Source organism: Chinchilla lanigera, unplaced genomic scaffold, assembly GCF_000276665.1.
Source record: "Chinchilla lanigera isolate Chin_1 unplaced genomic scaffold, ChiLan1.0 scaffold00060, whole genome shotgun sequence".
NCBI classification, from domain to species: Eukaryota; Metazoa; Chordata; class Mammalia; order Rodentia; family Chinchillidae; genus Chinchilla; species Chinchilla lanigera.
This window is the reverse complement of record NW_004955461.1, coordinates 7,267,967-7,290,482: the sequence shown is the minus strand read 5'-3', so window position 1 is coordinate 7,290,482 and position 22,516 is coordinate 7,267,967. Positions and strand designations below refer to the sequence as shown.

General features: G+C 38.8%; 1 protein-coding gene across 4 annotated transcripts in view; it reads left to right on the top strand.

The window, feature by feature from the left end:
- The window catches only part of Lrrc6 (leucine rich repeat containing 6), a 107,360-nt gene that overhangs the window by 21,042 nt on the left and 63,802 nt on the right, over positions 1–22,516 (top strand). For all 4 annotated transcript variants that reach the window (XM_005398015.2, XM_005398014.2, XM_013521348.1 and 1 more), the window contains exons 4-5: positions 13,758–13,930; positions 20,488–20,717. In XM_005398015.2, coding sequence (XP_005398072.1) covers positions 13,758–13,930; positions 20,488–20,717 — 403 coding nt within the window. The remainder of the gene's footprint in view (positions 1–13,757; positions 13,931–20,487; positions 20,718–22,516) is intronic.

The window sequence follows — 22,516 nt, the reverse complement described above, 5'->3', positions numbered from 1 at the left end:
ATCTTCAGTTTCATCTATTTTCCTGCAGTTGACATGGTCTCATTCTACTTTATGGCTAGTATTCCAGTGTGTGTGTGTCTGAGTGACATTTTCTTTAATCCTAACATTTTTGTCTATCCTAGAGGATGTCCCCTGTGTACTTAAGGAGAATGTGTGTTTTACTTGGGTGAAATCTCCTAAAAATATGCTGTTTAGTTGTTCTGTCTATTGCTGAAAGCAGATTACTGAGGTCTCTAAGGATGTTGAGCTGTTTATTTCTCTCTTCAATTCTGTCAGGTTTTATTTCTTATATTTTGGTTTTCCCCTATTAGGTGCAAATATATTTATAAGTGTTTAATCTTCTTCATTTACTGACCTTATCATTACAATATTTTTCTTAAAGTCTGTTTTGTCTGATGAGTATAGCCACTCTAGCTTTTTTGTAGTTACTATTTCCTTAGTATAACTTTTTCTATCATTTGACATTCTACCTACTTGCTTCTTTAACTCTGAAATGCATATCTTTAAAACAACATATGTATGGATCATATTATTTTTAAGCCATCTTTTTAATCTCTGTCTTTTAACAGGAGTGTTTTATCTACTTATATTTAATGTAATTCATGATAAGGTTGAATTTTTCTATTTTTTTCCTTTATACTCTTGTCTATTTTATTCCTGTTTCTGTTTTAGTGCCTTTTTTGGTTATTTTCTTGTATAGTATTTTAATCTATTTTGTTCTTTGTATATTTTTGGATTATTTTCTTAGTAATGCTCTTGGAATTACAATTACTATCTTATTTTTAATGATCTAGTTCAAATTATTATCAATTTAATTTCAATTGTATATAAAACTTTGCTTCTATACAGATGTTCCTCTCTCCTGATTTATTCTATTATTGTTGCAGTTTACATCTTTATATATTTTTGCCCATTCACATAGATCTCTAATTACTTTTTTAGGTGTTCATTGTTGGAATAAATTAAGAGAAAAATAGTTTCAAACAAAAAGATACTTATATTGCCTTTTACATTTACCTATGTACTTACCTTTTGAGCATTGTTATGGTTTTTTTCTCCTTAAGATTTAAATTGAGAATTTAGTACCAGCTGGGGAGATGATTTCATTTTATTTCCACAGGGAAGGGTCCTGCACACTTTTGTTTCAATACAGATACAGTATGCGTTGCAGTGCTTCCTTTATGATGCGGTGTGCTTGTGCAAAGTATTTCTGTCCAGGGTGCTGGGCAGCGCCCCCATGAGCTTGTAACACTCAGATTTAAAGATTATCTTCCCTGGGCTGTGAAGCCCCACCCGCAACAGTTGAGCAAAGTCTGTTCTTATTTTGCCATGTAAAATTGAGTTACTCTCTGGTGTCTTCAGCCTGAAGGATTCCCTGTAGCACTTCTTGTAAGGTAGATCTGCTAGTGACAAACAAAACACTTGCAGTATTCTAGAGATAGTTTCTTTCTCTTCATTTTTGATAGTTCTTCTCAGACACAGAATCTTATTTAGTACTTACTGACCCTTATTTTCTTCACCTATCTATTTATCTTCATCTTTATCTATCTAACTATTTGTTTTCCGGTAACTTTCTCTTTTTTGTTTTCTTTGATTTCCTAGAATTTCTTTTAGTAAGATTTTGGTTGTACTAAACTGAGCTTCCATCCCTCTTAACCTGTGTTTCTTATTTATCTTGTTATGCTACAGGCTATTTTGTGAGACTGAAATTCCTAAATGATTATTCTTCCTGTTAAACATGGCTGGATTCTGAGACTCCTGGAGAGGTGATCGGATTATGAGGGTGATCGGATCACCAGTGTGTTAATCCACTGATGCATTTGCAGCTACATGGGCTGTTAGGAGGCGGGGCCTAATTAGAGGAAGTGAGTTATGGGGGTGTGGCCTCTGGGACTATATTTGGCCATGGCCCTTTGTTCTCTGACTCTTCCATGCCCTCTCTTCCCCTGGATGCTGAGTTGAGTGGCTTTCTTCCCCTATACTCTTCTGCCATGATGTTTCTGCCTTGGATCCAGCCGACCATGGACTGAAATCACGAGGCAAAGGAACCTCTCCTATTTATTTATTTTTTATTTTACTATTTTTACCTCTCCTTCTTTAAATTGCAGATATCAGCTATTTTGACCCAGAACAGGAAAGCTAATCAGTACAGTTATTGTATATTAATTACCACTCATTCTATAATTCAGCTCATTTACAACTAGCTTGTTATTTTGGCCACCGTTTTCCTTTCTCCTGAATTCTGTTTTCTGCTTTCCTGTAGTGTCAATTGTTGTCATAGATAAGAGAGAGAGCCTCTAAAATATTTTCCAAGTTACTTGTCAGCACTCTGTGGCCTCAGTTTTCTTCCAGTTCTCCAGCTTTTCTTCACCTATGGTTTCCTGTTTCATTTTGCAGCCTTCTGTTTCTTACTGTTTTCCTCTAGGTGGTAACGCTGCTGACTGTCACGTGGGATGTCTGTGGCCGGGGTGGCTCACTCCGCAGCTGTGAGAGTCTGCTTCCCCAGCCAGCTGGCCTCTGTCCTGCCCGGCGAGGCTGTGGCTCTGGGAGTGGGTGAAGCATGCTGACCGGCAGCTTCAGCTTATAGGCCTGGAGCAGAGGGAAGAGAGCTACTGTCCCCACGCCACTCCCATCTGGCCTTCGCTACATCACGGGAGGGCTTCATGAAGGTCATGCTGGGTTTTAGTCTGTTCACCTCCTCGTACGCAAATACTCATTTCAGTGACTATCAAGTCTATGCATCAGCAAAACAGAAACATGCATATATTTTAAATTTTTACCCGAAAAACTTGAAAAATTGCCACTATCAAGGCTTCAAGCCCAGCATCACTGCTGAATCTATGGTTCCCTTACTGTATTGTCATTTTCCAGCTTTAGAAATGCAGTCCTTGCTCTTTCCCAGAAGACAGAACTACCAGCCCCATGACTGTGTTATCTTTTTTTTGTTTTGTTTTTGTTTTTTGTTTTTCTCCGGTACCGGGAACCGAACTCGCGACCTTGCGCTTGCTAGGCAGGCGCTTTTGCCGCTGAGCTAAATCCCCAGCCCCTATGACTGTGTTATCTTGTGGACAAATGAAATAACATTAACTCTATCTCAGTCTAAAAGGTCAGAAATTATTTTTGTTAGGAAAGTATCTCACAGGACAGGAACATTGGATTTTCTGGCTGGTTTTGTTAACCCACTACCACTAGAGGGCAGCACCATCGCTATTGTCTTTCGGAGTTTTGCAAGCTGCAGTCTGCAGTCCCTCTCTGTCTGTCTCTTACCTGGACAGGTCTGGCTTCCTCTGGCGTTCTGCCTTCCAGCTCTAAATGCAAGAACAGGGGACCCAGAACTTTGACGGCGTATTTGATAGTGGGGAAAAGCGGTGGGAGAGTAGGAGGTGCGTCTTCTCTGCTGGCAAATACGTATTTGTTCAATTTGAAGGGTTTGCAAGCAAGAGGAAGTTAGATATACACTCTCAGCCCCCCTACTCGAGTAAATCTCAGTGTGAGTTTTAAAGCAAGTTGTATTTTCTCTTTTTTTCTTGGATGGCAAAGAATAACTTGTCTCGTTTTCCTTTTTCCTTTCCCATTTTCCCTGTTGAGGATTCACCAGGATCGGGTAAAGTGCCTTCCTTGTCCACCCCTCCTCTTCTCCACTCTAAACTAGAAACTGAAGTGAGATTGCTACCAGCGTGAACCCCGCAAGCCCTAACCCGAGCAGTCATCCTATTTCTGGCGTGGCTGGGCTGGAACTTTGCAGGACCAGAAGCAGGCGAAGACTCCCCAGGGTGGGACTGCCTGTCTCAAAGTTGAGGTTCTTCCCGGCACTGCGATGGGGCCAGAGCTGGTCATCTACAGGGCGGCAAAGCTGCTTGAGCGGCATATGTGCAGGATGATTCAAAAGAAAGTTAAAACTCATCACTTTGAAAAATATGAACATTTGAAATATCCTGGCTACTTCATTTATACAATTGCAGCAAAGTCCAAAATATATGAATTTTTCACCTAGTTGGAGTCTTTTCAATGTCAGCTTTTTCTTATGTGAAAAAAGAATGTCATTAAAATGTCTCTTAGAACCTTCCATAGCAAACTGAATTCCATGTAGCCTGTGCCTTACAACAGGCTACCCCAAATCTACCTTTCACTTTTATAAAATCCATCTGGCACTTGTGTGAGTTTACAACAAACATTCAGGCATAGAGATACAGAGTTATATTTATGTATATAGTTTTATATCCATTCTTTATATGGTGGCTGAGTCCATATTGTTATAATTTAATGATGCATTATCAATTATATTGATGTGTTTTCAATAATTCCTTATTGTTTACTACTGGAAATGTTTTTAATTACGTTTGTTATTATGAGTAGGACTGTTCTGAATAGCTTGGTACAAATCATTTCTGCTTCCAGTAGAGGTATCTGATTTGAGTATTCATCTTTTCAATAATTATTATTTTTATTTTTAATTTCTTAAACTGATAAATAAAAATGGTACATACTTATGGGGTGCTATGCTATACTTTTATACGTGTCTACATGTGAAGTGTAAGGTTCAAATGGAAGTCCACCTATGTATCTCTTCAAACAGTGATCATTTCTTTATGGTGAAAATATTCAAAACTCCTTTCTTCTAGTTTAAGAAGAAAGTCACCCAAACTTCTTTTTCCCATCTAACTATAGCTTAGTACCTATTACTCAGCCTTACCCCATCACTCTGTCCATCCTCTGCTAACTACCGTCTCACTCTCAGCTTCTACAAGAGCACTGCTTTTAGATTCCACATGTGGGCAGGATGTATGGTATATGTCTTTCTATGCCCAGCTTATTGCACTGCCTCCATTCATGTTATTATTTATGGCTGAATTATATTCCATTTTGTATATGTACCACATTTTCATTCATCTGTTGATGGAAAATTAGGCTAAATCTATACTTGGATGTTGTGAATAATTCTGCTATAAACAGGAATAAAGATGTCTCCTCAAGATACCAATTTTACAGTATATCTTTTGAATATATACCCAGGAGTGGGGTTGCTGGATTATATGGTAGTTCTACTTTTAAATTTTGAGAAACTTCCATACAGTTTGAACATTGGCTGTAATGATTTACATTACTACAAACAGTGTGTGAAGGGTCATGCTTCTCTTCATCCTCATTAACACTTATCTTCTGTCTTTTTTTTAATAAAATCCATTCTTTTTAAAAACATTTCAAGAATAAAAGAAGGAAAACATATTAACAAACAGACATCCATTTACAAAACAGCATAAGAACAATACACGCAATACAGAGTTACAGACAAAGTGGTAGGAAAGTAACAAATAGAATCCATTCTAACTAGTGTGATGTGAGACTTCATTATTTACTTGCACTTCCCTGATGATCAGTGATGTAGAATGTTTTTCATGTACCCATGGCCATCTGTATATCTTCATTTGAAAAAATGCTTATTTAGAGCTATTGTCCATTTTTAATTGGGTTACTTGGGGTTTTGCTAATGAGTTGCTTGAATTCCTTATTTATTCTGGCTGTTAATGCCTAGTCAGATGTATAGTTTGCAGATATTTTCTCACATTCAATAGGTTGCCTTTCTATTCTGTGGTTTCCTTTGCTGTGTAATATTTTTGCCATAATAAAACAATAGATTAAGTTAGAGTGCTACATTTATGCTGAAAATCCATAGTCCCTTGTCAGTGTCCTCTTATTTCCATGTCCCATACCCTAGAGACGACCATTCTCAATTGGGTTTCTTCTGCTGCCTGTATTTAAATAATGTGTCTGCACCATGCTTATCTCCATATTTCCAAGTAATGCATATATAGTATGTCTAGTTTTTTACATTTCCAGTTTAGATGTCTTCTATTGATGTCCATGTGGGAAATACAGAGATTTTGTTCTGTCACACCATCCTCAAGGTTCTCAATTCTTTCCTATCCACCTCCCTTTTATTTTTGTGTAACATAATAAGGCATCAATGTAAGATGTGGGATATGAACTCTCTCATGGCCACTGGTCTTTTGATTCAGCATTTTTGAGGGGAGGGGAGATTACGTATAATTCTCTGCTGCCCCTCTGGCCTTTCTTACCCACTTTCCTCCTCCTTCCTTTTCCATGCTGGTTTGATCCTCCCCTCCATTGTGAATTCCAGACAAGTCCTCCCTGGCCGCCCCTCTACTGGGTGGTAGCAACTGCTTTTGCAAATGTGTTTCACAAAAGTTTTAGTATGAGAACATTAAAGTGTTGATGGTTATGATAGTGATGTTTGTAGTAAATAACTAACATTGGCAAAGAGATCCTCAGATATCCTAGTGTAGAGACACATTTTAGATGGGCAGATCTGAGTTCAAATCCCAACTCCTCTGTTTAGGAGGTATGTGAAATGTGCTTCTTAGCTCATTTGCTTCAGAGTTCCAGTTATCTACTACAGTGAGGAAAAACCAAAACCCCCAAATCTCCTGCTAAACCCACTGTCTTACGTCTCCACTCCCCAGATTTGTGCATCAGGAGTTCAGGGGCATGTGGTGGCTCTTCTTTGAGCCTGGCCTCACTGGAGCAGCAGCTGTTGGAGTCCCTGCTTCCAAATGGCTGTTGTGACCTGACTAGCACTGCTGCTTGGCTGTCTTTTTCCACAGACATAGGTTTTATTCTCTTTCATTGCCTCAAGGTTCCCCAGGCGGCTCAGGCTCTCATAGCATGATGGACTCTAGGTAATGAGACATTTCCTGTGGCCTCTGACTTGTTCCACAGTCATTGTTCCAAGGCAAACCTTCCAAAACAGGCACTGCAGTACTTCTAGCAGAAGCCACAGGTAACTTCTAACCCAGCTTCAGGAGCCCCAGAACTTTGCTTTTTCCAGAGTCTATTGGTCATGTGAGACACAGTGGCCAGCCCAGGCACAGGGAGGTACAGAAGACATGCAGGTCGGCTTTTCTTGGGGAATGGTAATGGTGTGAGTGCTCTCGATGGCAACCTGTAGGAACCAAATGCCCACACCTAGAACCCAACCTTAAATGGGGATAATAGCCACAGTATCTCCCCCATAGGCATGGTGTCATGGTTAAATAAAATGATGTTTATTAAGGCCTTTGTACAGGGTAAGCATTAAATCAGTACACTAGCCAGAGAGCTAAAAAGCATCCTATATGTATAGGAAACACATTCATGAGAGATGAGAAAGCAGTACTTACATTTTTCCTAGGGCTCTATCAGTTTCATCTGTTTTTTCCTTTTATTTATTTATGAGAAAAATATCAAAGATAATGATCTTATAATTTGTTGAAAAGCAGAATATTTGCTTTTAGTTCTACTGTTACTATTATCATTTTACAATGTTTATTTTTCCTTTCTTTTCCACTGTACTTGTAACATGTCATGTCTTCCTGTTTCCACCTTCATCATATCATAAGCTTTCCTCAGCAGTGGTACGGTTTTCCTAACTGTCACTTTTAATATTCCTTTAATATTGCATAACCACCTTTCTAAATTGGATGTGTAGTCTCTTTTCTTCTGATGTGTGCTGATTTGTAATTGTACTTGCCATAACTTAACGTATAACTCTAATAGTCACCTGGAGGCAGTGAAAGAATTTGACCTAGATTCGGCACTGTCAATTCCATCTGTTTCTTCACTTCTCCATTATCTCTGAAGCTGTACTTCCTTTAATTTTCACCTGAATCAACTAGTTAACATCCCTGATCTACTCTACTTACCCATTTCTCTTCTTTCTTTATCTTCTACCCTTATTCTTGCTCCCTCCCTCATTTCCACTGTCTCCCCTTTTCTTCTGCAAGTATTTCCTAATCCCCTATCTTTTATGTCAAGGAGTATTTTTATATGTACTAAATAAAGTAATATATAAGATAGTTCTTCAGTCTCCATAAACAAATGCTGTACAGAAAATTAAAAAGGGATCGTGTGTGTTAGATAATGTCTGTCTTAAAAAGAACCAAAGGAAAGGCAGTGTCTGCCACATTACTCTAAAGTTACTGCATCTCACTGTGTAATTAATGGGTAATTTGTGGGAAGATACTTTGACATGTGAATATCTTCTTCCTCCTTATACTTTCATACACTCTTCAACAATCTAATTCCATCATTCTTTCTATATATATGTACTAGATGGTGTCTTACTCAAAGGAGTAACTTTGCCTTATTTCTCACTTGGTCATTCGTTTGTTCATTCTTCCTTATGTCATCATGGAGTCATGGATTCTTGTTTCAGTCAGTGGATTATGCTACACCATTATTTAGCTTGATGATCAAAGATTCCATGTTTGGCCAGGGGAGTCCTTTCAAGCAGACTGCTGTGTTTTGATATGGTCTTATCTTTCCCTGAGTATTTCCTTGTTTTGTGATACATCAAGATGTTCCAGTGCTATCATTTGTTTTTCTACTTTTTTCCACTGTTCCCTTCTTCACTTCCTACATTCTTGGTATAGTTAGACATATTCCCTGCAAAAGTAAAAAGAACCTGAACTGGAGTGTGAGTACTAGGAGGATTAGTGGACAGGAAATATGTCATAAGAATGTAGAAGGGAAGATCAGTAGGGCATGGCTGATCAGTAGGGCTGGAGAGCATGATTTAGGTTGCTTTCAAGTCATGGCTTCACTTTTGGTGTCAAACTCATGTCTGACACCAAGACAGTGGTGGTGACATTAGTAAAATTTAGACATAAAGAAGACAGGGAAGCTGTGTTGCAGATTGGAGAGTAAAAGCAAATATGATGAATTTCGTTTGGGATGTCTTGAATGTGGTATGTCTTGCAGGCATTTGGAAGGTTAGTTGGACGATCAGATATGGAGTTATGTGAGAGTCATCAGAATCTGGGGCTACAACATCCAACGATGATGAGTGCTGTCACCAAGAAGACAATGAGCAGAATATTGGCTCAAGAGTAAAACTCTGGGTTGTGTTGCCAAACAGGGTCTGAGAAGCCTGTACAAGACATCAGGAGAAATAGACTGCATTTAAGGGGACAGGAATATCAGTGTTACCATGACAGCTTAAAGTTTTAACAGAGAATACATGGCCAATCATGCCATAAGTAGGAGATGGTCCTAGTGGTGTTATATGTTGAAGAAGGTCTCTTGAACTAGCCGATATGAAGGTCCTTTGTCACTGTTAAAGGGGTTTCGTAGAATATTGGGAGGGTAGACACCAGGAACATAGAGTTCAGCAAAGAATGGGAATTAAGAAAGAAGTACCAATGACTATTGATTTAATATGGCTTACAGTGTACATATTGCTTACTTCTGGGTTCTGCTTCACTTCTTGATGCCTTTCTAAGTTCAATTTTCTTTTCTATTTCTTTTTGTTTTAGATAAGCTTGAGGTCAGAGACTGTGGATTACTTTTTTATCACTTTATCCTGAAGAACTGACACAGTAACTTGTATATAATAGGCACCTATAACTTCTGCATGGATGGAAGAGAGATAGATGGATAGAGAATGAGAACTTCTATCTGGAAACAGTAAAGTAGATCTGAGTTATTTGGAGGAGGCTCATCTGGGATCTGAATAGACAGGAAAAAATATAGAATTATGAACAAGTGGAGGTCAGTACAAAAGTTAGGAAAGAGGAAGAGGAAAGGAAATATCTGAGCTAAGTGAGTTTCATTATATCATAGAAATGAGGACAACCTTACCAAGGGTTACACAGTTACAGAGCTATGAACTAATTTAAATCAAGTTCACATTAAGCTGTCAGGAACCAAAGTTTACTCTAGATTAAATAAACACAAAACAGTAACAGAAGACCTCATGTAGTCAGGAAGCACAGAGAAGGATGGGGTGTACAGAAGTTTGAAGAAATTAATGTGTTATCTGCTCCAATGTCTGCTATGAATGACTGTCTAGATACTGAATGGTGCAAAATCTTTCATATCTGTCCCACAGTTTCACAGTTTCAGGGAAAGTCAGCTTTATACTCAACCAAACCCATAAAGGCTGCTGTACACACCAAGTTAACTCTCCCTTAGCTCACAGTAAACCTGCAAGCTCTCTGCCTGTGAGAACACTGCTTCGTTATTTCCCTTTAAGCACATTTTTTACACAGCCACAGGATAACCAGAAGAGCCCTCTTTGGGAATTGTGTCATAGCTCATGCTTAATGAAGCATTCTGGGTGGCGGGGCACTATTCTAAGCATTTTACATGAATCACCTTATATCATCTTTATAGCAGTTCCTACCAACAATATTACTGATGACATTGTAATTCAGTAGATGATGAGGCTAAGGCTGATAACTTATCCAAGGTCGTATCAGCAAGGAAAACACAAAGGTAGGATTTGAACTCATATCTGCCTCATTCCAAAGTCTGGACTCCTAACCACCAAGTTCCCCTGGAATGTGAGTGAGGAGAATTAATTCAAATTCAAATTGAAATTAATTCAAGTGTCAGAAGCATTTGGCTATCTGTATAATAAAGGAGAAGGTGGAGGGGTCAATCACAGTGCAAAACTCTGCTCCAGAGGCTTGCTGTTTTCCCGTTATTCCTCTGAACAAAAAACCCCATATTGTTCACAGTTTTTTTCCTTTTTTTTTTGAGACAGGGTCTCCCTATGCAGTGCATGCTGGCCTTGAGCTCACTTTGTAGCCCAGGCTGGTCTTGAACTCACAAAGATCCTCCTGCCTCAGCCTCCCCAGTGCTGGGCTTACAGGCTTGTGCCACCATTCCCAGCAACAGTTCACCTTTGTTGTCACCTTCAGTTCAGGTCTTGGTGGCCTTGGAGTCATTCTCTCTCTTCTAGGTGCAAACGTTGTTTGTTTAGTATATGGGGAGTTGGGTTTTTTGTATGTTCATCACTGGTTTTAGGAAATGTTTTTTTTGGCAGGCGGTTGCTTCCCACCATCACCCTCCATGGTAAAACATGTGCTACCTACCTGGTGAAAATCCCAGGAGAGCAGCTTCCAGGTGCCATCCTGTCTTGGCTGCTTTTCTCTCATTGCTGAGACAAAATACCCAGTGCCCAAAATTAAGGACAGAAAGGTTTATTTAGCTCACAGTCTGTGGAGGTTTCAGTCCATGTTTGGCTGGCTCTGAGGCAGAAGATAGCAGAGCAACAAGGGCAAAGTGGGGAATGGCAGTGTGTGCAAATCTCTTTTCCTCCCTTATGTTGTAAGAAGGCTACCCCAACCCAGGGGGTGGTACTCACATACTTAACCTTCTAAACTTCTCAAGTTGACACAATGAACAACATCCTAGAGCAGGAAGGGCATGTCCTTTGCACCCCAGGATGTAGAACTGCTGAGTCACTTAGCCAAACCTCTAGACTCCCCAAGTTGACACAAAGTATCAACCATAACAATCCACCCCTTGTGAAATCCACCCCTGGCAACCAGACACATTTCTTTAAACCCGTTTCCAGATACAAAGACATTATATTACATTAGAACCATAACATTATGCCCCCCAAAGACTCTTGTACATCCCTTTATGCAAAAGGCATTTAATCCATCGGCAAGAGTTGCCAAAGTCCTACCAGTTTCAGCATTGCTGAAGAGTCCAAGACCCAAGTCTCCTCTGAGATGTAAGGCAAACTCTTAGCTGTGAGCCCCTGTACAAATGAAAAGTTAAACATTTCCAACATTCAATGACACAAAATAAGCAGTACCATTCCAAAAGGTACAAACAGGGGGATACAGAGCATTGGGACCAAAGCAAATCCAAAATCCAGCAGGGCTAACATTATGTCCTGTAGTTCCATGTCCAGCATCTGAAGCAAACTGTGGTACATTGTGAGCTCCAAAAGGCTTGCATGAGTCCATCCCTATGGCACTTCTGGTGGTTACAGCTTCCATGGCTTCTCTCTTAGCCCTGCTTTGCTCTGTCCTTGCAGCTTTCCTCAGATGATCCACTGACCTGGCTATTCTAAACTTCTGAGGTCTCCAGGGCACCTTTTGCTTCACACTCACAGTTTCACACACTGCCCTCTCAGGGGCACACTGCCTGGCCTTCCAGGCCTTCTGAAATCTGGGTCGAAGCCTCTTTAAGCTCAGAACTCTTACATTCTCCAAGTACCTAAAGCCAGGGCCATGTAGATGATGCCAAGGTCTGCTGCCTCCTGGAGCCTTAGCCAAGCTTTCCTCTCTCTTGGCCACAGGGGTTGAGTGGCTGGATCCCTTGGCACTCTGAATCCAATTCTGAGGAACAAATTTTCTATGCTGCCGCTGTTCTGGAACCTGGTGCAGCTGCCACCGCCATATGGAACACAGTGCTCTGTGGCTTCCTTCTCAAGGCAGTCTTTTGCCTTTGCAGTTTTGAGGTTGCAAAGGGTAGAGAATTGCTGCTTGCGGTGCCCTCAGGCCATCTTTTCCATTCTCTTGTTCCTTCTCAGCAATAGAGATCTCCTCAGCCTTATCTTTGCAGTCCACAGCTTTATAGGAGCTTCCTTTCTGGCCAAACTCACAACATTTTAAATCATCCTACTGGGCTCTTTGCTCTTGATTCTCAATATAAATCTGGTTAAAAGCCCCCACAATAGCCACGCCACTTCCCCAACATTCGACTGCCTTGAAATTTCTTTTGCAAGGTTAATCAGTCCGCTGCTGTCCTTAATCTCAGTCTTAGGCAAAGTCTCTGGACACAAGCAAAATGCAGACAAACTTTCTGCCAAGCCATAACACATATTGTCTGGAGTCCCAACAACCAATGAAGTCCTTCTTCCCAACAGAAACCTCCCGAACCCTGTCTTTACCGGCAGGATTTCTGTCAGCTTTCTTATCTTCCGAGCTCTGACCAGAATCTCCCAAACGGAACAGCCAAAGGCGTTTGAGCTCTACTCTTTCAGGTAACATCTCGAAACCTTTCCAAACTCTTCCCACAAGCCATTTCCAAAGGCTCTTGAACCACATGGTCAGATACAGTAAAAGCAGCAACCCCAGTTCTCTGGTACCAAATTCTGTCTTGGCTACTTTTCTGTCATTGCTGAGACAAAATACCCAATGCCCAAAATTAAGGAAGGAAAGGTTTACTTAGCTTATAGTTTGTGGGGGTTTCAGTCCATACTTGGCTGGCTCCAAGGCAGAAGATAGCAAAGCAACAAGAGCAAAGGGGGAAATGGCAGTGTGTGCAAGCCTCTTTCCCTCCCTTACGTTATAAGAAGGCTACTCCCACCCAGAGGCTGGTACTTACATAGTTAACCTTCTAAACTTTTCAAGTTGACACAATGAACGACATCCTAGAGCAGGAAGGGCATGTCCTTTGCACCCCAGGATGTAGAACTGCTGAGTCACTTAGCCAAACTTCTAGACTCCCCAAGTTGACACAATGTATCAACCGTAACACATCCCTAGTGGAAATATTGTTCCAGTGTTGCACCCTGTCTGGAAGCAGTTTGGACTTGGTTTTCTTTATGCAAAATTGTGGCCAAATCTGAATGGTCACCAGCCTAGGCCTAGCAGATGTGAGCCAGAGCAGTGATTTCCAGTGTCTGGAAGGACCAACGGGATGAAAATAAGGGAAGACGTAGAAAGAAGTGAAATGAGTCTGAGGGCTGGAGTTTTAGCTCAGTGGCAAAGTGCCTGCCTGGCAAGCGGAAGTTCATGAGTTCCATTCCTGGTACCAGAAGAAAAGCAAAACACAAACAAAAAAACAACAAAAAAGAAATGAGTCTAAGCTTTTGAGTTAATAATTCTGAAAAACCACTTCTTGGTTTAATGATCACATTAAAATTTTGACAATTAAGCAGATTTAATCTTTTACAACTGTTGTCTGCTATTGAAAACATTTTATCACCCCGTCTTCCTCTTGCCTTTTCTCAACAGGCTGTGAAGTGCTGACAAAACTTGACTTGACCGTGAATTTTATTGGAGAGCTGAGCAGCATTAAAACCCTGACATACAACATCCATCTGAAGGAGCTCTTTCTCATGGGTAACCCATGCGCTGACTTCAGTGGCTATCGGCAGTTCGTAGTGGCCACACTTCAGCAGCTAAAGGTGTGCTTCCTCTAAGGTGCAAAAACTAAACACAGAAAAAGAAAAATGAGCAAGAACAATAATTCATGATGTGTGCACTGCATTGTAAGAAACTGTGACTCATTCTAACCTTTGAGCTTTTTTTTTTTTAAGTGCTGGGATAGGTAGAGGAGCTCTCACAAGCTACACATGTGTTTTACCTCTGTGTGACACCCTTAGCCTTGGTTTGTTTGTATTTGTGTTTTATTTCTAAGACTCACCTTGGTGAGGAAGTTGTGGTTAAAACTGGTTGAAAAACTAAAAATTATATATCATAAATATCACCATATGTATCCCCTGAATCTAATATTTTTAGAATGTCGGTGTAAAAAGATTTCTAGGGGAAGTATACAACTGCGAATATCAAAGCAGTTGTATTCAAAGCAGTTGTGTTCATGTTCATGTAATGCCAAAGGTTCTCCCCTACATGCAGCTCCATGCTTCTGCAAAGACAATGTGTGCTGGCAACGGCTCTGCAATGGGTATCTTCTCAGTTCCCAGAGGACATTTGTTTCTTAAATTTCTGTGTCTTCTGTAGTTCACAGATAGCGATTGCTAGACTAATGGAACACATTTTTTTCTAATGTAAAGTGTCATAGAAGAAGAGAATGACTAATTCAACTGTGAACTAGTGATCAATTCTCTCAAACATACTCCAGACTGACAATCATTGTACAGTAGATTACTAGAAAATGAGTGGCTGAGGACCAGGGTATCACAGGAATGGATCCTCTAATATTATACTGAGAGGAATGGTCTTGGAATGCTGAAGGAGCCGGAAGGCCGTGAGGTCAGCACAGCTGAATCCATGTCAGTGATACAGTGCTCAGGCTGAAGGTGTGTAAGCATCATCTGGGTGATGGAAACAGGCTGGTTAGTGCCAGCTGCTTTGTGCATAGCACCCTTGCTCTTCTCAGACCTATGCAGGAGACAGTAGAGGGTATTCAGAGATGAGAAAGTCAGGGCTCAGAGAATTGATGCTCTTTATCTGCACTGATACACCTGACAAGTAGAACAGGTAGGATTTGAACCTGCGTGTGTTTGGCTTTAAGCCTCCAGCATTCACTCTACATCCACACTCACTGGTTTTCTTTGCATCAGTATACAACGATTGGATTACGTTTTTCCTTTCAGAACCACTGCACCAAGTCAGTAGTTATAATAGACAACAACCTCCTTTTGAAAAACTGTTCACAAGTATGTCATTAACATTTAAAATGGGTTGATAAAACTGGGCATGGTGGTGCATCCCTGTAATTCTGGCCATGCAGGCTGAGCAGGAGAATCTTAAACTTGAGCCTGAGCTGGGCAATTTAGCAACTTAGTGAAATCTTATCTCAAAAATAAAAAAATAAAAATAAAAAAGGCTGTGGGTGTATCTCAGTGTGAAGGCCCTGGGTTCCATCTCAAATACTACCCCCAAAAAGATTGATAAACTTTAGAATTTTAATTACCAATTTCATTGAAAATGTGTGATCTACTTGAAAGCAGTTATGTTACTAGACATATCATTTTTCTAGGACTGTTATAACAAAGTACCACAAACGGAATAGTGTAAACAACTTGCTATCTCCTAGTTCTGGAGCCCAGATATTCAAGATCAAGGTGTCAGCAGAGCTGTCTCCCTCTGAGGGCTGTGAGGGAGAGTCTGCTTCTGGCCTCTATCCTGGTTTCTGGGATTTGCTGACCATCTTTGTCATTCTTGGACTTGTAGATCCATTACTTTGATCTCTGCTTTCATTTTCACATGGTGTTCTTCTTGTGTCTCTGTCCTTTTACAAGACTTTCTTTCTGTAGAGACGTCAGTCAAATTAGATTAGAGGCCCACCTTCCTCCCAGTATAAATTTTATCTTGATCAATTACACCTGCAATGTTTCTACTTCCAGATAAAGTCACATTTTGAGGTCCTGGGGGTTACAACTTCAATTACTTTTTGGGGTGAGACATTGTTAACCTCAAACAACAGAGTAGTGATTGATTTTAGACACCCATGGGAAAGAGGCATGAGGGGATTCAGGCCTCTTCACATGTTCTTTTCCCAGTGCCTCGCCTCTGCAGATGGTAAGTAGGCTTTTTGCTATAGTATATAGATGTGTTAGGAGACAGACAGGGTCTGATTCATGCTCCCATTACTTATGAATCATATACCTCATTCTATTCAGTTATAATTGGATACTGTTCTTAGTGGAGTTTTGTGAGGCCTTGAAGAAATCTTAGTTCTTTTTCTCTTTATTGCAGTACATGCAGAATTACCAATAAGAATGGACACTCTACCTCTGTTTTTTCAGGAAACCTGAGTAAGGAACCATCAAGAAATGCCAAAATACTCACCTTGAGATTTCATCTCTGCTAATTAGTCCTTCTAAACTGAAAAATGATTTTAGTCTAAAAGAAATTTAGGCCTGTTTGGAAGACTACTTAATAGTCATCAAATAAATTGAGGTCCCTAAAATAGGTGGTGGGCCCAGGCCCAAATTTGTTATCAGTTCTTACTATGAGGTCTCTTGTCTATAAGATAATAAAGGGATCATTTGTAATTTGTAATTATCTATTACAAATACACGAATACCTTTGTTCTCAAATGCTTCTCTTCATGAACAGTTCAGTTTGCAAGCAGAAGCATTTGGAAAGATTTTCCTTCCATTTGTGAACTCCGTATTGGGTGACAACATAACTGCAGCCATCTTCTTCACATGAACATGAACACAAACACAGGTATCTTCCTCTAAATTGTGGAATGAATTAAATTCATGAACTGTGGTACCACTCTAGGAGGACTAATCAAGTCAATATTTAAACCAAGTATAAAGACATTTTGATAAATGAACACATGCATGCACTCCACATACAGGTAAGAGAATATCAATTTGCTTCCCAGTTGTATTAGTTAGGATTCCTGGAGGAACATATACCATATAAAATATGTATATGATTACATAAGGAGTTTATTAGGTAGGCTTACAGAATCAGAGGCAGAAGTCTTCTGTCTGTGGGATAAGAGACCACGGAATCCACAATACTCCACTGTGCTCTGGAAAGCTAAAGAATACCATAGCAGTTGAAGGTCGAAGGCCTGCAAGATCTCTGCATTATCAGTGGTGGGAGTCTGCCTCGGAAGGCGAAAGAGTCTTCCTTGGAAGAGAGGAACTCTTCCTTGCAGAGGAGTCTGTACTGGAAGGCTGGAGGAACTGGAGACCAGTGTGCAAAGGCAATGGAGAAGACCAGAGCTCCTCCAAAAAAAGGGAAACAGTTCCTTCTTCCTTTTTCCTTTTTTATTCCATGCAAGCTACAAGCCCATTGGTTGGTGTCACCCATATTCAGGGTGGTTCATTTTCCCTCCGTTTGCTGGCCAACATGACAATCATGCACAGACACGCCTAGAATTTTCTAATGTGCTAGGCAATTCTTACTTGTTAAGATATCACAATTAATGTCAACTGGACAAGCACATATACCTCCCTAAAACTACTTAATCTCCAAACACAAAAGCAAGTTTATAACTACACCTAACTTAATACAACTCTCATGCATACAATGGAAACTAACTACTTCCCTACCTAAAATAAATGGCAAAGTTTTTCTTTAGGTAGCACTTACACTACTCCTAATACAGTGGTGCATCAGTTCACAAACACTTTTGTTTGCAAACAGTTTGGTTCACAAACAGAAGCATTTGGCAAAATTTTGTTTTTGCTTGCAAACTGCATCAAGTGACAAACACAATTGTGGCCATATTTCCCACACAAACACAAATATGGCCATCTTTTCCAAAACCATAGAACAAATTAAGTTCATGAACCAAAGTACCACTCTTTCATAATTTAACATTATAATATAGAGTTGACAATACTTAAGAACCAATATTAAGTTAATCAGCGTTATGCTACAAAGAAAGAAAACAAAGAAACCTGTTTAGTACATGTATATATATGCACATGCATATTAATAATGTAGGGAAGAAATACTAATGACAATTACAAGCTTTGTTTCTGTAACTGGTCATGCACTTGCAGTTAGTATTTATAACTGTCTTCATCTATTACCCATTCTTAATTCCTTGGCTTTCAGCAAGCATCTCAGTAGCTCTTGGTTCCTTGATGTCTTCATGTCTGTCACCATTCTGGTCTTCTGAACTTCATCCATAATTTCCTGTCAATCTCTCTTTACAACATCCTGGGGCTTCTCTAGCTGGTATCTCCAGATCTTTCCAAAATCCTCCTGAGACAGAGTTTCAAAGATTTTTCAGCCACATAGTCAGTGATAGTCACAGGAATGATTCCATTCATGGTACTAAAATCTGTCTTAGTCACTGTCTCATGACTGGGACAAAATACTTGGTACTCACAACTTGAAGGAGGAGAGGCTTATTCTGAGTTACAGTTCTAGAAGTTTCAGTCCATGTTGGCAGGCTCAAACACAGAAATGGCATGAGTGTATAGGAAAGATCCTCAGGTCATGATCACCAGGAAGCAGAGAGAGAAAGGAGGATCCAGGGAAGAAATATATCCTTTAAGGTCATGGCCACAATGCCTTGCGCCTGTTAGGACCAGATCCCACCACCTGACAGCTCATTAAACTATGGATTCATCAGTGAATTAACCACTGATAAGTATAGCATCGTAGTCATCCAGTTACCTTCCAAACGCATGAAGCTTTTGGGGGACACCCCGTATCTAAACCATAATTCTAGTGTTCCACAAAATCCCAGTTGAAAGAGAATGGATTTATCTAGAATTTTCCAAATTAGTATTTATTTATGTATGTTATATATCTTAATTATGTACATGTATTATTTTTATCTAGTATTATTTATATAAATATATTGTTTACATATATGTTATGAGATTTATCTTTATATAATTAATACATTTTATATATTCAGAATTTTCCAACTTGATTAAATTCTAACAATTCTAAAATTATGTTAATTTAGATATGTACAACGCAATTAGTTATTACCTTACAAAGTGGATTTTCTCAGTATGGCCCTATCTTTCACTGAAGATACTAAAAGAAACAACCTTATACCATCTGTTACTCCTATAGGAAGAATATAGGACATTACTTCTCAAGATCTCTGTTATAAAATTCTACAAGTATGTTGTAGAGAAAAATGCTGTATTAGAACAGAGCCAGAAACTACTATATTTAGTTCACTAAAGGCTGAAAATTGTGCAACTGATTATGCTTTTCCGTTTTGCTTTGGATGCCAGGAAGATCTGAACCAAATCTCCAGCCCATCTATAGCAGCCACATGAGTTCGTATTATCAAAACATATTTGAAATTATTTTTTCAAATACCCACATTATGCTTTTGATCCATAATTTAATTTATCTGAATAGTTTTTTATTTATATTTTAATACTTTTTTTCTATTGCTGTTGTAATAAGCCAACATAAAGTTAGTGGCTTAAAACAATACACATTTATTTTTTAGTTCTAGGGATCAGAAGTCTGAAATGGTTTCATTGGGCTAACATCAAGATATTTTGTTTGGAAGTTCTAGGGGAGAATCCTTTCATCTGCCTATATTTGTGGACTTTTGGCCTATTTCTCAATTTTGAAAGCCAGTAGTGAATTATCATTTCATCTTGGGGTGGGGATGTAGCTCAGTGGCACAAGTGCCTGCCTGACAAGCGCAAGGTCCTGAGTTCAATTTCCAGTACAGAAAAGGAAGAGTATCATTTCATCTTGCCCTAACTCTGACCCCAATATTTAGGCTTTCTTTGTTTTCTTATAAGGAAGGTTGTGATCCTTATAATTGTCTCCCTGATTATCCATGATCCTTAACTTACATCTCTAAAGTTCTCTTTGCCGTGTGAGATAACATTCATGGAGATTAGAAAATGGACATTATTGAGAAACCATCATCATCTTAGCACATGCTTCCAAATATATTGTCTCTTTTTGTAGAAGGAGGCCAGTTAAATGGCAGTTATCTTGAAAGTGGGAGCTTTGCTATTTCAGATTTAGCTGGTGTTTTTATTTTAATATTTTAATTTAGAAAATTTGCAGTATTATAAAAATAGTAGATGTAAGTGTTGACTGTAACAGTTATAGTACCCTGTGTGCATCTTGTTCTCAAGGATGGAACATGGGCTTGTTTGTATTAGAGCTCACTTGTTTGTAAGATCCAAGGCCCTTTTCAGCAGAGAATATTAGGATGTGTTGTGATCGTACTTTAGAGCTAGATTTGATTTAACCATTGAATTTCTTAGTATAGTGAGCAATTATAAAATTAAAATAACATATTTTGAAAGTTTTTCATTAATTATCAGCTTAACAGAAAGCTTATTTATTAGTACTAGTAAAAGTGCTTTGTAATGTGCTCAAATGTTAATTATATGAAACATTGATTTAGATGAACATTGATTTAGATCAATGATTCTCATATTTTCTATTTCTTTGTCTTAATTCTCCATCAGTATGGTACATTATTGTTATTTCTAAGTTTAAAATATTGCTGTCAAAGTAAACTAAGGATTGACTCATTTGCACTGATACTTTTGAATAATGTACTGTTTGTTATTTATTTAAGTGGCTGGATGGTAAAGAAATAGATCGTTCAGAAAGGATTCAGGCACTGCAAAACTATCCAGTAGTTGAAGAGCAAATCAGAGAGCAGGAAAAAGCTTACCACCTCAAAAGAGCCAGAGAGAAAGAGGAGGCTCTGAGGAAGCTTGCAGAAGAGGGTGAAAATGCAGACAAGCAGAGGAAGAGCAACCCCGGCTTCGATGGGCGTCCCTCCGCAGACATCCACGTGGCACTGTAAGTAAGTCAGCAGTGCTGGTTTTCTGGCTGATTTGTTTTTTTTATGGAAACAGCAAGGTGTATTTTCTTCCCAAGATATTCCCAGTATCACTTATATTCTGGAAGATTCATTTGAAAAATAAAATATGATGTAACTTTTGGGGGGAAGAATATGACCATTCTGTTGTTTGTTACAATTCTCTCTTTACAAAAAAATGCCTCTTCAAACTGCCAACTTTAATTTGCATCTCAAATTACCTCCAGAGAAATTTCTACAAAACATATACAGGAAAGATGAATTAACAGGTGTGTTTTGATTTATAAAGTAGGCATTTTAGAAAAGTTAAATGCACTTCACATGATTATAAATTGAATAATTGTGATTGCATCATAAAACATTCTATTTTGTGAATTATATAATGAATAGATCTTTAATATGATTAATAGTCCTCTAATTCATCCTTTTTCTGAATCTCAATTTTTCATGCTTTAAGTAAATTGCAGCTATACTTGGTTGATATGATTCCATACAATGAAACCTTTAAATATTTATATTATGCCATCACTTAAAATCAGGAAAACAATAATTATAAAATAATTCAGATGCACATAAATGTTTAAATGATAATTAAGTAGGCAGCTATTCTCCTACCACCCAGATACATGATGACCATTTTAAGTTTTACTTTGGCTCTTTGAAAAATAAGACATAAAATATAATTAAGGGATAGAAGCCCATGAGTAGTTAGTTCCCCTGTAAGTTATTCCTTTCTTCATCCTTAGCAGTTTCTGGCATCCTGAAGCCTGCATTTACTTGGCATGTGTTCATCTCATCCACATTTTTAATACTTACACAAGAGTAGTGTGTTTATGTATGTGCACACGTTTAGCATGAGTGACACCTGCTGACAGCGTTATTTTTCATTCACCATTCATTCACCAAAATGGGGGATTTCTGCATATGATTACATATAACATTAATTCATTTTAACTATGAAATAACATTCCATTGAGTGAATAAATTATAATTATTCCAGAGATGATATGCAAAACATTTACCAGGCAGGGATTCACTGACCCTGGCTAGGCAGAACTTGTCCCAAATGTAACAGCTTGTGTGGTCCCACCAGCTGGTGGCAGCTAACTAGCCCAAGAGCAGCCATGCGTCTTAGGATGGCTGTTTATGTTGTTTATTCTGTTTCACATTCTCAGGCACTGTTACACATTTCTCCTTGTGCACATATGAATGTTGCTGTCTAGAACTTTTTTTGTTTATTTGTTTTTCCAGTACTGGGAATCGAACTCACGACCTCGCGTTTGCCAGTCACGCGCTATGCCGCTGAGCTAAATCCCCAGCCCCAAATGTTGCTGTCTAGGGTACTTTAACAGCAATACTGCTATGTCATCAATTATGATACCTTTTTAACTTCATATGTATTGCCAAAGTGTTTTCTAAGTTTATATTCATATATCAATAATACAGAAAAAAGTTCCAAAATATGATTTTTAAAAGATGTTAATGTCAAACTTTGTTGTAAAATGGCACCTATTTTTATTTAATTTGCACATATGTAGGTAAATATGAGTTTGAATATCTTAAATATATTCTTATGTGTTTATTGACTACTCACATTTGCTCCATTCAGGTTCACTGCTTATTTTTAGTAAGTAGGGTTTTCTCTTATTCATTGGTAGTTTTTATGTGTTCTGCATACAAATTCTTTGCTGGTTACTTGGCTTGTAAATATCTTCTCCCAGTCTGTAACTTATCTTTAATTATAAGTGCTTCTATTTTGGAAAAAGCAAAAATAGTTAAA